This window comes from Pristis pectinata, chromosome 16, assembly GCF_009764475.1.
Source record: "Pristis pectinata isolate sPriPec2 chromosome 16, sPriPec2.1.pri, whole genome shotgun sequence".
Lineage (NCBI taxonomy): Eukaryota > Metazoa > Chordata > Chondrichthyes > Rhinopristiformes > Pristidae > Pristis > Pristis pectinata.
This window is the reverse complement of record NC_067420.1, coordinates 21,607,629-21,622,846: the sequence shown is the minus strand read 5'-3', so window position 1 is coordinate 21,622,846 and position 15,218 is coordinate 21,607,629. Positions and strand designations below refer to the sequence as shown.

Sequence of the window (15,218 nt, the reverse complement as noted above, 5' to 3'; positions counted from 1 at the left end):
AAAAGCTTTGATATGAGCTTTGTTTTAGTTTGTCTAGCCTCATGATTACCATAGTAACTGCTCCCATATAGATTCTCTTCCAAAACAGCCTGGTTACTGTTTAACATCCCCACCCACATTAGGGTTGATTAGAAGAATCAATATGATAACATAATACACATACAATCACTCGTAACACCAAAAACCACGTGGAAAAACCTTTTGTTAACTTTCTTTTCAGTCCTCAAAACTTTGTGAGAGCCACAATTTTAAAACTCAGCTCTAGAGAAGAAAACAATGGTCAATGTGAGAACACAGTTAAATACAAACATGGAGACGCCATATGGTAAGTTTAATGCTATCTTTTATTTCTGACTATTTATATATGAGAAGCATACATGAAAATTTTTAGCAATATCAGTTTCTTTTAGCTGGAACATTTATATTTATTTATACTTCAGCATGGGGGATTCTCTGTTATTGATTCCGTTCGAAGCTATTACATCAAGGCTTATAGTTAAAAGCCATTTGATCAGCTGGTCCTTTAGCCCTGTTGTAAATTTAATGTGGCAAAGCCCTCCATGGCAACAGGAGCCTTTGTGTTCATTTCAGTCACAGTTTATTATATGTGCTTTACTGTGACTTTGCAAAGTAAAACGCACTCCTCTCGGACCCATTTCTGTCAGGTAAGATTAACATATCCTGCTGTTGGTTCTACAGCAAATACTTTGTATCAGTCTTTAGAAAATATCTTTGCACTTGAACTAGAGTTCTAATGAATAACTATTACGAGGATATATCAGAACAGTCTGAAATTTTTAGGGAAATTGTCTTTAGGGAAAACAATAGCACATTAATATCTTAGTGTAAGTATTTTTAATATGACAAATGCTGTAATAACTCTTAAGAAGAAAATGAACATTTTTAAAGAATTAACCTTTTATTGGAAATTTGTAAAGCATGTGCAAGCTCTTCAAATCTACAGTAAGAATGTGAAAGTTGTGTACAAAATGGTACCACTGTAAATTGCAACACTTCTAAACTTCTCCAGAGCTGATAATGGATACCAAGGAGTAATGTTACTCAAATAATATTCAATAGTTCACACAGAATAACACGGATCAGAAGCACCCCAATACTATCATCCCACCAAAGAAGTTTGAATATGCATTAAATAGCAAACAAATCTATGGAGGAGTTCAATCCTATCTGGCAGGTAAATGTGTGTAGGTTGTCAGTTAAAAGCACCTGCCGCACTTTATTACTACATATACAGAAGTACTATGGAAGGGCCACCAGGCGCCAACCTGTTGAAAGTTTAACCTTTCAGATGACCAGCTGGCAGGTTCCTTTTTAAAAATTTTAAAAGATGGATTCTAATTGGTAACTAAACATATTTTAATTTAGTAGCTAGAGCGGGAAGCCCCAGTGTGTTTCCTCCTTTGTCAAAACCAAGTGAGAAAGTGGACTGAGGCCAGGACAGGGCAAAAATGGCATTTTTTCCTCCCCATTTCTATGAGGCATGACATAGGAGCATGGTATGTTTCCCTATTCATTACTTATGTCTTATCTTCAAGATTGTGAAGTCATCTTCTGGGCAGCTGTGGAAGCCAGCCTCACCATCTTCTAGCTCATTATGGGTGGATCTCCATGCCCCACAAGTTCTTGAGACTTGCTGTCAATGCCTCATTTACATTGAATAGGAAGTTGGATGGTGGCAATTAAGTGAGACCTAGGAGTTAAAATACCTTGTGTCTTATCTGTAGACTATAGATGAGTTTCTAGGTCACCTCATTGATTACCCAGCTAAAAATGAAAGGCTTGTTTTTTATATGCATAGTGTTCAGTTGTTGATAGTTTTCATCTTCTTTGTTGTAGCAGCTGTCAGTGTAAAGGCCACTCAGCAGATAATATAACATTGATGTTTAACAATATTGCATTCAGTTATTGCATTTGATGATATTATTTGTTCCAGAGATTTGGGAAGATAAGAATGTAAGAAATAAAAGAAAGAACAGACATATGTCCCTTCGAGCCTTCTCCAGCATTCAATATCACGGCTAATCTTATGCCTTCCACTTTCTGACAGATTGCCTAGCTACCAAAATACCAACCAGTCTCAGCATGGTGCATCCACAGCCCTCTTGGCTACTGAATTCTAAAGACTTACTGCCATCTAGGTGATGTAATTTCTTCTATGGTTTGTCCTAAATGGCCAATCTCTTATCCCAACACTATGCTGCCCAGCTTTGACATCTAGAATAATAATTCTGATGTTATTTCAGTGGCTTTGTTGAGGAAGAAATCTGATGAATCTTTGAGAATTTTTTATGCATTTGCCGGATGCGATAGTCATCGTAATGTCTTATCACATGTGGAATATGTAAGGACCCAGGCTGTTGATTATGTGAGCTGAATCCGGCATTCAGTGATTGAACGTCAGGTTTTCAGAGAAGGACAACAAGATGTAACAAAGGATTTCAGTTGATCTATAATTGTATACATTGGAATGTACATTCATGTAAGTTGCAAGCATTCTTCCAGAGGAAACAGCATAGGAATCTTTTCAGCAGAAATCTATTGATTTATCTTCTCTTTGCTTCTAACTCATCTGTCAGATTCCTTACTGTTTCTGCAGCTACGAACTGGGAACGGTCCAGTCTTTATGGCTTCTGTTTGACTATCATTGCCAGAAGTCTTTCTGTACAACCTCTTAACATTCAACTGTTGATGTAATTTCCTTTTCATTTCTTAAGATTCATTTATCCCAGCAATGCTAGAGAATGATACATTCCCTGCACAAATATCATGCTAACAGATAGGGTATAATGCCATTGGTAACTTTAATTTAATGTTAACTTAAGATAAAAATCACTGAAGCACTTGGGAGTACAATCTAGTAGTGTGTACTTGGGGTCAGTGGAGTAGACCTTCAACATGGCTCCTGGGGAGAAAACATGTGGTTATCAGAGAATCCATTTTCACACACTTCCAAAGAGATAATAAAATCAAACACTTTATGTAACGAGTGAATGTCAGTTTAATGTCTAAGCACACCGTTGAAAATCTGCAGAAGAGAATACCATTTGATCATTACATTTTCACCAATAATTGAATACAAATGGAGTTTCAACATTGAAAACTACTGTTATCCAATAATACTGTGTATCAGTAACATTTCTGGTTTCATATTTACTTCCTGCAGCGTAGTTCGATGTGGTTATTCGGTATTGCTAGTGACCTCAGTAACTTCAGGAGCCCGAGGGACCTAGGTGTACATGTTCATCAATTCTTGAATGTGGCAGGCTAGTTGAGAGACTGAGTAGTCAATCACATGGGATCTGGAATGCATAAATAGAAGAATAGAGTACAAGAGCAGGAATTTTTTTTGTAAAAGAACACCAGTTAGGATACAGTTCTGGCCACAGCACATTAGGAAGATTGTGAAAGTCTGAGGGCTGGTGCAGAGAAGCTTTACACAGGTGGTGGAACTGAGAAGCAGACGGCATTCTCCTTAAAGTACAGAAGGTCGTGAGCAAATCTGATGGAGGTCTGCAAATTCTTGGCTAGTTTAGAAAGGTGGATAAAGGGAAGTTATTCTTATTAGCAGCTGGTTGCAGGACCAGAGATCACAGATTTATAATTTTAGACAAAAGATTCAAGTGGGGATTTTATCTAAGCACCTCATAATTTGGTAAACCTCTCTAAGGTCACCCCTCACTCTCCTATCATCCAGTGAGAAAAAACTCACCCTATCCAATCTTTCCTTATAACAGCCCTTCACTCCAGGCAACATCCTGGTGAATCTTTTCTGCACGTTTTATTGCTACCACACCCTTCCTGTAGTGTGGCAACCAAAACTGTACACAATATCCTAAAGTGTGGTCTAACCAATGTTTTGTACAAGTGCAACATGATGCCCCATCCCTCAGAATCTTCGCCAACAATTTCCCCACCACTGATGTAAGACTCACCAGCCTTTAGTTTCCAAGTTTATCCCCTACTGCCCTGTTTGCACAAGGGGGCAACATTAGCTATCCTCCAGTCTTCTTATACCTAACCCGTGGATAATGAAGATGCAAAAATCTCTGTCAGAGCCCCAGCCATCTCTTCCCTTGCTGCCCTTAGCATTCTGCAATAGATCCTGTCTGTCCCTGGGGTTTTATCCATCCTAATATGTGCCAATATTTCCAGCAATTCCTCCTTTCTGATACAGGTGTGCTCCAGAATGTTGACATACCCACCCTTAACTCTTCAGTCTCCATGTCCTTCTCCCTGGTGAATACCAATGAGAACTATTCATTTGACTCCATGCTTAGTTCACCCCTCTGGTCCATGAAAGAATCTATTCTCTCCTTAGCTACCCTCTTGCTTCTAATATACTCATAAAAGGTTTTAGTATTCTCCCTAATCCTACTTGCAAGGACATTTCATGGCCTCTTTTTTGCCTTCCTAATTTCTTTCTTAGCTTTTCTCCTATATCTCCCTACAAACCTCAAGTGACTTGTTTGATAACAGTTTCCTATACCTGACATAAGCTTCCTTCTTCTCCCTGATTAAATCTTCAATATCCTTCATCAACCAGGTTTCCCTAATCTTTCCATCTTTGCCTCTCACCCTTACATGCTGACTTCATATTCTTACAATCTCACTTTTAAACACTTCCCACATTTCAGATGTAGACTGTTCCCAATTTCCCTCTCCTGTCTTACACTATCAAAATCCACTCCATGCCCCCCACCCCCCTAACTCGAGGACCAAGTTTATTTTTTTCCATGACTACCTTGAAGCTTACTGAACTATGGTCACTATTCCCAAAGGGTTCGTCCACAGACACTTCAGTCACTTAGCTATCTTTATTCCCTAAGATAAAGTCAAGTACAGTCCCCTCCATAGTAGGACTCTCTACATAGTACTTCAGAAACCTCTCATAAATGCATTTTCTGAATTCTTCCCCATGTAAGTGCCTTGCATCGAGGCAATAACTATGAACTAAGTCGATGACTGCAGCAGAATTTCAGTCTCCATCTATAAGTCTTTCACTTTATCTTCCTTCCCCTTGAAACCTTCTGATCCAATCTTCCTTTCCTGAGTTTGTGGGAACCATATCTCCATTGTCCCCAGTGACTTGAGTTGTGCAAAGATAGATTTTGTAAATTGCTCCAGTTGAAGGAACCAAACAAATTAGGGTCAAATTTGAGGCCATTTTTGACAATGGATCCTAATAGCTAAATTAACTTTAATCTCAACTTTTAAATAAAGGAGGCTTCTAACCTGTCAGTATGGGATTATTAGAAATTTATCGAAAAGTTTATTTTTTGATGTGGTAAGATAATTAATGACAAAAGCATTTAGAACTGTGAATGCTTTTCTGCAGAAAGTATTAAGTAAAATGGAAATCTGAAAGAAAAATAAGAAAGTACTGGAAATACTCAAGAGATCAGGCAGCATCTGTGGAAAGAGAAATATCTTTAACACTTGAAAGCTGAAGACTTGAAAATTAATGTTAATTTCGAAGAATTTTATAAATACAAGGATGTTCTACTTGTGTAAATATCCAAAGGTGATTGTTGGTTTTTTTTATAGAAGTGCTGTACTTATTTTTCTCATTTCCATCACTTTTCATAGTTCTAATCTACACCTTATCAGGGTATAAATTCCATCAGACTTTTGCTAGTATGATTCTTAGCTGGCAACTGAGAAATGCAAGGCACCAACCAATGACGACTTTGCAGATGTTTCCTCTCTTAGCCTTTCTTCACTTTCTGAGGTTGGAAGTTCAAATACAGACCCCTCTACACATGGTTCAGTTTACAAAATCATCATTTTGATTGCAAAATAATTTTGATTTTAGAGATAAATTACCAATAGCAAAGATTTAACTTGCAATTATTAAATCTCTCATGAAAGTCATAATGGTCAAAGCTTTCAAACTTGCATATGAGTTTTATTGCCATTTTTATTGTTGAGAAGAGGAATTAAACCACAGCTGTTATCCATACATATATTTTTAGCTCATGATATAGTTTCATGGAAAAGTTTTATTGGATGCATATCATGAGTTTAACAACTAAAATGAAAGCAATGGCAGAAGTTCACAGTTTGTTTGGAAAGTTAGAAGTAACATCATTTTCACAACTGAATTGTAAAAGATACAGCTAGAATGATGATGTTTAGAGCAATTGGCAATTAATAATAAACTACTGGGTCAAAAATGCAGTTTTGGAGTCAATCCATTAGATTTAACAAGAAAGTTTGATTCTCATTCATTTATACAAAGAAACAAATCAGCTTTAACAAAAATTGTAAGTTTACTGGGTCAGCACCAAAGAATAATCAGCATTATAAGTGTACTTCTGGTCAGTTATACAGAATAATGAAAACTGTAGAGAAAAAAAGTAGCTGAAAGAGAACACAAGGATGCAAATTTTTTTAAAAATACAAGTGTAACAATAATACCTCGAATGATTCAATAGAATGGAAATTTACTACTTATGTGCTTGCTCCTACCAGTGATTTCCCACATACGGAGCAGATGGGGTTGAGGGTAGATTTTGACCTAATGTGGTAGTGTAAAACCAATGAGAATGAACCTGCAGTTCCTTTATGTTTCTCCCAAATTTTATTTCCATTGAAATCAAAACTAGTCTGATGGTCTTAATCCCAAACTTGTCACTCCCTGAATATGCAAATCAAGTGATTCCACAGAATAACTAACTGCAGACTGACATTGTCCATAACCCATGAGGGTACATCAAGGAGGAAAGAATTCAAAGTCATAAGATAAAATAGAAGGAAGGAACTTTTCCACATCAGGAATCTTAAATCACAGTCGGTCCTGATTTTAACCTTTCCAGTCTACCAGAAATAATAGTAGTCTAACAAAAATAGAAACAATAATTAAATGAGAACACAGAACAGTACAGCACACGAACAGGCCCTTCGGCCCACAACGTCTGTGGCAACCATGATGCCAAATTAAACTAATCCCATCTGTTTGCACATGATCTATATCCCTCCATTCCTTGTATGTTCATGTGCCTGTCTAGATGCCCTTTAAACATCACTATCATATCTGCCTCCCACTCCCTCACAGCACATTCCAGGCACATACCACTCTCTGTGTAAGACAAATTGCATCACACACCTCCTTTAAACTGTCCCCCTCTCACCTTAAACCTATGCCTTCAAGTATTTGAAATTTCCACCCTGGGAAAAAGACTCTTACTAACTACCCTATCTATGCCAAGGAAGGAGGAAATACGCATGAGAGGTGGGGGGGACTGAATGGAGTGGGGTAGTGAAAACCATAAGAATGATTATGAGCTCGGGCGTAATCAGAAGGGGCGCAGCCCATTGTTAAGTTGCCCCACTTTCCTTCTGTGGATATCTTTATGGTCATGTTCCAGATTTTAAGTCTTCCTACATATCAGAACCCAGATTGGGGTGGGGAGTTACAATGAAGATATCAAGAATTACTTAACATCTTGAATCCTGCATCCTTTTTGTCATTACCTGAAATTAATTTGCTCTTTCCAGCAGATGAAAGAATAGCCACAGGAAGAAAGTAGCGTGTTTCTTTCCATCAAAGTACACCCTTCCTAATTCTTTCCCAAGCTCTTGATCATTTTTATGATTTTTACTACTTTCCCGCTGCCTCCACCCCACTGCCAATTCCATCCGCATCCATCTGCCCATCTCTCTTGATCCCCCCCCCCCCCACCCCCGCCAACATACACTTACTGCTAGGCAGAGCGTCGATGCTCCAATCCTTATTGGGTATGTTCCCTTCAGTCAGATGATAAATCATCATCCTGAAGTGGTAACTCTGTTTCTCCCTCTCGAGGGATATTGTCTGACCTGCTGAGTACCTCCAGCATTTTCTGTTCTTGCCTGATGTTCCAAGTTGAAATCTTTCTAAAATGATTTCAGTGTAAAGATTTTATTTTTATCTTGAAGCTATGGTAGGGATTCAAGGTTAAGACACCACCAAACCAAAAAAAGAGAAAAGAGATAAGGTATATGCAGAAAATAATGTTTAAAACATCTGAAATATATAGTAGAAATGAAAAGAGTTCTCTAATTTTGAGGCGTCAGGAAGGATTTAGTTAGAGTAGGACAGCATTCACTGAGTCTTGATTCAGCTGAGACTGTGAGGAGGGCAAATTTGGAATTCCAAAGAAGTTCAAAGGAACACTAAGTAAGGACAAGGATAGTTACAACAAGTAATTTGGCTGCCAGTTTGGTAAAGATACAGAAATTCAAGTAATATTGTTTACTGCAATTACCTATTAGATTGGATGTGTTATTATCCATGAAAAGCAAATAATGGCATATGGTATCACTTTTTTTCTGATCTGCAAGAACCTACCAACATAAATGTCACAAGTGCATAAACAAGAATGAACAAGGCAATGGAAATCATGTTAAAGTGTCTCATATTGGAAGTGCTTCTTGAGTGGAGATTCTCCTCCTTGGTCAGCAAGTAAATCCTTTGGCAAATCCTCAGTGGGTTTCTTAGCAATATCCTTGAAGGGTGAAGTTGCTGTCAGGTTCTAACCATTCTCTTCAAACCATATGCACTTAATGGTAGACTAATGTCAACAGGAGCCACACACAAAAACAAACAAAAGTACATCAAAATGGTTTAGCATGGAGCCATAAACATACTTGTGTTGCTGAAATGGTAGCATTACTTCACTTCATTATATCATTTAAACCCATTTAAAATCTTGAAGTAAAAGCAGACACATTGCACAGATGGGGCTTTATTCTGGGATCTAAAAAGCTTTCAATACTCTACTTTCTGAAATAGATAAGATAACAACATCTTACATAAGTAAAACTATTTTGACCGTGATATATTTTGTGTTATTGAAATAATAACTGATTTCTTAAAAAGCAAAACATTAGGCCTATACAGGTTGCCCTTTATTTCTTAAAAAAATGTAACACATTTCCCAAGTACTATGTCTGGTTTGATCATTCCATTTCTAATATACTTATGATATGACCAGAAACAAATCTTGGTTAGTTTGGCATAGAAATTAGGGTGAATGCAATAGTGTTGACATTTCTGGTTGAATATATTACTGGAGGTTTTACCATCTGATCTCCTGCCTCCAAATGCTCAGTCCCCATATTTCTCCCATTAGTCATTAGTCACTCAAAAGCCTCATTTTCAAGGCACAACTCCCTCACTCAACAATTTAAAAGCAGAAAAGAGTCGTTCTTATCCAAATGATGATAACTGACGTCTTGCTTTTTTCCATTAAGATTTTTTTGTATAATCAAAAGCTGAACTACTTAAATAAGTTAATACAAGTGTATAATCTTAATTAATGTCCTAACGAGTTATGCTCCTTATTGGTCATAGACATGTCCTGGAGGTTAATCTTCAGTCTCTGGCATTATCAACCAGTCCTGGAGGATGGTTAAATGAAGTAAAACAGTAGCCTTGCAACTTGGAGAATCTAGGTTCTGATCCAGCCTTGACTGAGGTCTGGATTGAGGGAATAAAAGTTCACCTTGCTTGCCAGCTATAAGGCGAATGCATGAAATTAACTTGCACCAATCTTCATCTAGTTCATGGCATAGAACAAAACAATCCAACTCCCATCCCAGATTGCTCATTCCATACCATGCTTCTGCTGTGCTGGCACATTTGATGCTGAAATGGATAAGCAACATGAAATGGAGTTCCATTCTCAACATTGCTATCAAACAAATATCAATTGAAATTTAAAAAAGTGAATGTAGATTCACATAGAAACTCTGAGAGTCTAGTAAAAATTTATTGAACAATCATATGTAGCCTGTAACTTAGTTACAACAGACAATTTCCCCTTGTAATGTCATACAGATGATAGAACCAACACATATTAATTTGCAGTTTAATACATTTTTAAAAGGATTCTCTTCGTCATAATTCTTTTAAAATGAAATTGATGATGTATCTTTAATTCAAATATGGATCAGATTCTGTTTGTCTATTTTAGTTGATGATTGAAATGTTTCAGCTAAGTGAAAATCATCAGGGCTGCTGGCTCAGTGCAGAGTAATTTTGAGGAAAGGGCTCAATCAGCATTGGGTGATGTTATCATTCACCCAGGGTTTTGGTTTCAGTGGTGTGAAAGTTGCTTTGACCAATATTCCATGGCAGCAGTGGATTCTGTTCAATATAGAAAAGTAATTCTGACAGAAAGACAATGGAATTAAATCAATAGCCCCAAAACAGGCATTATTAACTTTCTGTTGCTTTTGATGTGGGCATCATGCCAAGCTTTTCCTAGCTGTGAACTGACATGGTTATTGTGTTTAGCCGGTGCTAACTGTGCTGTTAAGAGGCTATATGCCATAGCTGGGATTGAAGGGATGGGTGGCTGTGGGGAATATCATAAGTAGCTCTGCATCATTTAAATCCATCCTGGATAAATGCATTCTGGCTGCAGCAGGCAATAGAAGTCTTTGTAAAAGTCACTTTGACCTGGAAAATAATGGCACAACGTGGGCAAAAGAGGGCAACAAGATTTTCTCATGACGAGACAAACATTTCCCTCTCTCCTGCAGGATAAGGTGGCAGAAAACTGGAGGCAGCAATGACAGCAGGTGCACTGCCTGTCATTATTCCTATGCTCACCAGCATTGGTGCAGCATTGCTGAAGCTGTGCCCATTGGCTGCACTGAAACTCTGATCATGTTAACCTTCAGGCCTGATCCTCCTCCTCAGATCCTATCAATCTCTTGGGGAAACCTTGTTCTCTGCAAATCTCTCTGCTACTTTATGACAGGAAAGAATGAAATATGATCAGCGACAGTAACCACCCCACAATGCACATTAAGTAACGAGATCAGAGACTCATAGCATCACTTGGCTCATCATTTCCCTGGCTCTAATCACTACATAAAAAATGTTTCCTCATGTCACTTCTGGTTCTTTTGTTTATCACCTTCATCCTATATCTCCTTCTCCCAAAATGAACAGTTTCTCTTTATCTATTCTGTCTCTGCCTTTAATAGTTTTAAATACCGCTGTAGGATCTCCTTGGCAACCTCCCCTGTATCTAACTGAATCCCAGCTTTTCCATTCTCCCCATTTAATTAAATTCCCCCATCCATGTAATTGCTTTAGTCAATCTCTTCTACCCCCTCTAATGTTATCACAGTTCATGCCTCCAACTTTTCTGTCATCTGAAAATTTTGCCCTGCATACCCAAGTACAAATCATTAATAAACCTGAGAATTTCACTTTATATTTTCCTGCAGTCTAAATAACAGTTTTCTACTAATACTCTCTATTTCAATTTTCTATCCATGTTGCTCCAACCCATTTTATTCCATGGGGTTCCGTCTTGATGATAAACCTATTAAGTGGCGCTACCTCAAATGTCTTTTGGATGTCCGTATTTATCACATCAACTGCATTTCCCTCATTGACCCTCTCAACTAATTCATCAATACCAGAAGCAATATTAAGTTGGTTAGACATGATTTGCCTTTAATAAATCCATGCTAGTTTTCTCCAATTAATCCACACTTGTCCATGTGACCGCTAATTCTATCCCTGATTATTATTGTTTCTCAAACTTTCCCTACTACTGAGGTTAAATTTGTTGGTCTTTAATTACTCTGAGTGTTCATTGATTACTGAGCTTATACCTGTGCCCTTTTATGGACAAGGATGTAAATTTTGCAATTCTTCAGTCCTTACGCACTATCTCTGAAACTGTAGATATTTGGAAGATTATGGGCAGGGCCTCTGCAATTTCCCCCATTACCTCTATCAGCAACCTAGGATACATCCCATCAGGCCAAGTTATTTATCCGGTGAGACCACAGCCAGCCTTTCTAGTAGCTTTTCTTTATCAATTGTTAGCCCATCCAGAATCTCAGCTGCATCTTCCTTTGCTGACACTCAAGCAGCATATTTTTCTTCGATAAAGTATCCCTTTAGTACCTCAGCCATGCTTTCTATATTCTTGAGTAAATTTCCTTTTTTGTCTCTAATTGGCCTCATTTCTTCGTCATTTTTCTGTTTATATACTAAGAGAATATTTTTGGAAACCATTTCTATTCACAGCCAATCTTTTCTCATGTTCTCCCTTTGCTTCTTTTATTTCCTCCTTTACTTCCTTTCTTACAACTGTCTCCAGCATAAAAATTGTCACAGTCACCTCACATTCACTGAAAATACAAGGCTTGTCCTGTTCAGAAGTTGTGATTATGTCTGAATATGAAAAAGGTTTCAGTGAGGACATCCTTAGAAGAAAGGATGTCTCACACCCAGTATTCCACTGAGGTTCTGGCAAGAGAAGTGCTTGCTGAAGACAATGATGTCTATGGCTTCCTGCCTAAAGCCCTTTACCCCTCCTTTTTCCACTCTGTTTTCCCCTCCCTCTCCTCCTCTCTCCCTTCCTTCCTTCTCCTCCTCTTTTCCTTCCTTCCTTCCTTCCTTCTCCTCCTCCCACTCCTTCCCCTTCACCCTCACTTTCAGCAACTTGTCCTGCTCTCTGCTTCTTCTCTTAGTTTAGCGTTGTTCCAAGGAAATTTTTACTAATTCACCAGCATCTGAAAGCTGGGAGCAACTGATTTGTGCAGAATCCTTGAACTCAGGATAAAATTCTTCAACATCTTCCACCCTTTTCCCTGTAGACTAAGTTGAAAGAATATTTAGAAAGCACCAAAAAACTCCATAATCATAGCATTAGCCAGCAGGTCAACCAATCAAACAACTACAATCAAATTATTTGTTATTTCCTATAAATTGGAATTGGTTTATTATTGTCACACATACCGAGGTACAGTGAATAATTTATCTTGCATACCATTCATACAGATCAATTCATTACACAGTGCATCGAGGTAGCGGTTAGCGTAACACTATTACAAGGCCAGCAATCGGGGGTCAACTCCCGCCTCTGTCTGTAAGGAGTTTGTATGTTCTCCCTGTGACTCCATGGGTTTCCTCTGGGTGCTCCAGTTCCAAAGACGTACGGGTTAGGAGGTTAACATGGGTGTAATTGGGCAGCACGGGCTTGTTGAGTTGGAAGGGTCTGTTACTGTGTTGTATAAATAAAGTACAAGGTAAAACATTAACAGAATGCAAAAAGAAGTGTAACAGCTACAGATAAAATGCAGTACAGGTAGACAATAAGGTGCAAGGTCATAACAAGGTAGATCGTGAGGTCAAGAGTTCATCCTATCGTACTAGGAAACCATTCAATAGTCTTATAACAGCAGGATAGAAGCTGTCCTTGTGCCTGGTGTTGTCTATGTGGTTGGACCAGGACAGGCTATTGGTGATGTTCACTTCTAGGAACTTGAAGCTCTCAACTCTCTTGACCTCAACACCGTTAATGTAGACAGGAGCATGTGCACTGCCCCCTTTCCTGAAGTCAATAACCAGCTCTTTTGTTTTACTGACAGTGAGGGAAAGGTTGTTGTCATGACACCATGTTACTAAGCTCACTATCTCCTTCCTGTACTCCGACTCATCATTATTTGAGATACGGCCCACTACGTGGTATTATCTACAAACTTGTAGATGGAGTTGGAGCAGAATCTGGCCACACAGTCATGGGCATATAGGGAGTAGAGTAGGGGGCTGAGGATCCAGCCTTGTGGGGAACCAGTGTTGAGAATAATCGTGGTGGAGGTGTTGCTGCCTACCCTTACTGATTGGTCAGGAAGTCAAGGATACAGTTGCAAAGGGAGGTGTTGAGTCCCAGGTTTCAGAGTTTGGTGATGAGTTTGCTTGGAATTATAGTGTTGAAGGTGGAGCTGTAGTCAATAAACAATAGTTTAACATAGGTGTCTTTACTGTGCAGATGCTGCAGAGATGAGCGTAGGGCCAGGGAGATGATGTCTGCCGTAGACCTGTTTCGGCAGTAGGTGAATTGCAGTGGATCGAGGTTGTCTGGGAGGCTGGAGTTAATGTGTGTCATAGCCAGTCTCTCAAAGCACTTCACGATGGTGGATGTCAGAGCCACTGGCATTAATGGGGGTGCATCATTTCTGCTGCTGAACATATGTTCAGCTATTTAAGGTCAAAAAAGCGTATTCATTGGACATTAGCAAAAGTACATTTTGACATCAGCTCAACTGTAAGATATCACCATATGCTGGTATTAATGACTCATTATGCATGCACACACCGTTTTTAGGTCCAAAATGGGACCAAAACACCATATCTAATTATGTGTCCTACTTCTTTTTAAGCATATAGACCAATTTAAATGCATTTTGGAATTAATAATGGTCATTATTGTGAAATGATTTTTTACTGAAAATAATTGTCACTCAAACTTTTCATTTCTTCATCAATTTTCTTTTCCTTAAAATTTCTGTATTAGTTAGCTTTTTCAGTCAAAGCCATATCCTTCTAATTGCATCTTTATCTCTATCGTAAATATAATTTTAGCACAGTTTAAAACTTTTATTCTAAGTGGAATCTTCACTTAATGTTCAAGAATAAACTGGATGTAAGAGTGTAAACCTGATACTAATTGATGCAGATGGGTGCAGTACAGGGTTGAAACTGGGCACAGTCGTTTCAGCTGACAGGAAATAATTTTGTGAACAAATTAATGTGCTGAATGTGTATTCCAATTTGGAGGGTAAGTTTAGTTTAATGAATATTCCCTGAGGCAAAGTTACCAATTATTCTGATTTATTGCAAATCGTCGTGAGTTTTTTGGCCTGGCTAGAGTGAAGTCCAAGCACTTTGATTTAATTTAGAGTGATTCTCAGCCTGACATTGGTTAGGCACAGTCAGGTTGTTTTGACTGATTATAAAATATGTTTAACTTGGCTACAGAAGGGGAAGGGTGTATTAATATACCTACATTTAGAACCTTTTCTACTCATTCTTAATAAATTAAACTGACCAGTATTGCTGGGCAGATGGCCAAATCGTGAATTTAAGAAACAAAAATACATTAGCAAGCCTAGTCTCAGTTTGGTTGACTTCATTCTGAACCATAATAGGTGCATACCTTTATTTACTGTTGGAGGAGTGGTTAATCTGCACCAAACTCATAATGTGTGTCCTTATATACCTTTGCACCTACACATTACAGAGTACATAAAGAATGAATAATGAACAAATAGCAAAGACTATCCTTGGTATGAGTAACAGCTGTATGATTGTTGATAATGATGATGAATCTATTGTGGTAGAGCCAGGGCTGCGGAAAAGGAACCTATAACTTCACTGGACATTTTCACAAAGTCCAACGGGG

The 15,218-nt window shown here is 38.3% G+C and overlaps 1 protein-coding gene across 1 annotated transcript in view; it reads left to right on the top strand.

Annotated features, from left to right (window-relative positions):
• Positions 1-254: 254 nt before the first annotated feature.
• Positions 255-15,218, top strand: part of hnf4a (hepatocyte nuclear factor 4, alpha) — a 148,882-nt gene continuing 133,918 nt past the window's right edge. The window contains exon 1 of the mRNA XM_052031092.1: positions 255-325. Within this exon, the coding sequence (XP_051887052.1) occupies positions 323-325 (3 nt within the window). The 5' untranslated portion in view covers positions 255-322. The remainder of the gene's footprint in view (positions 326-15,218) is intronic.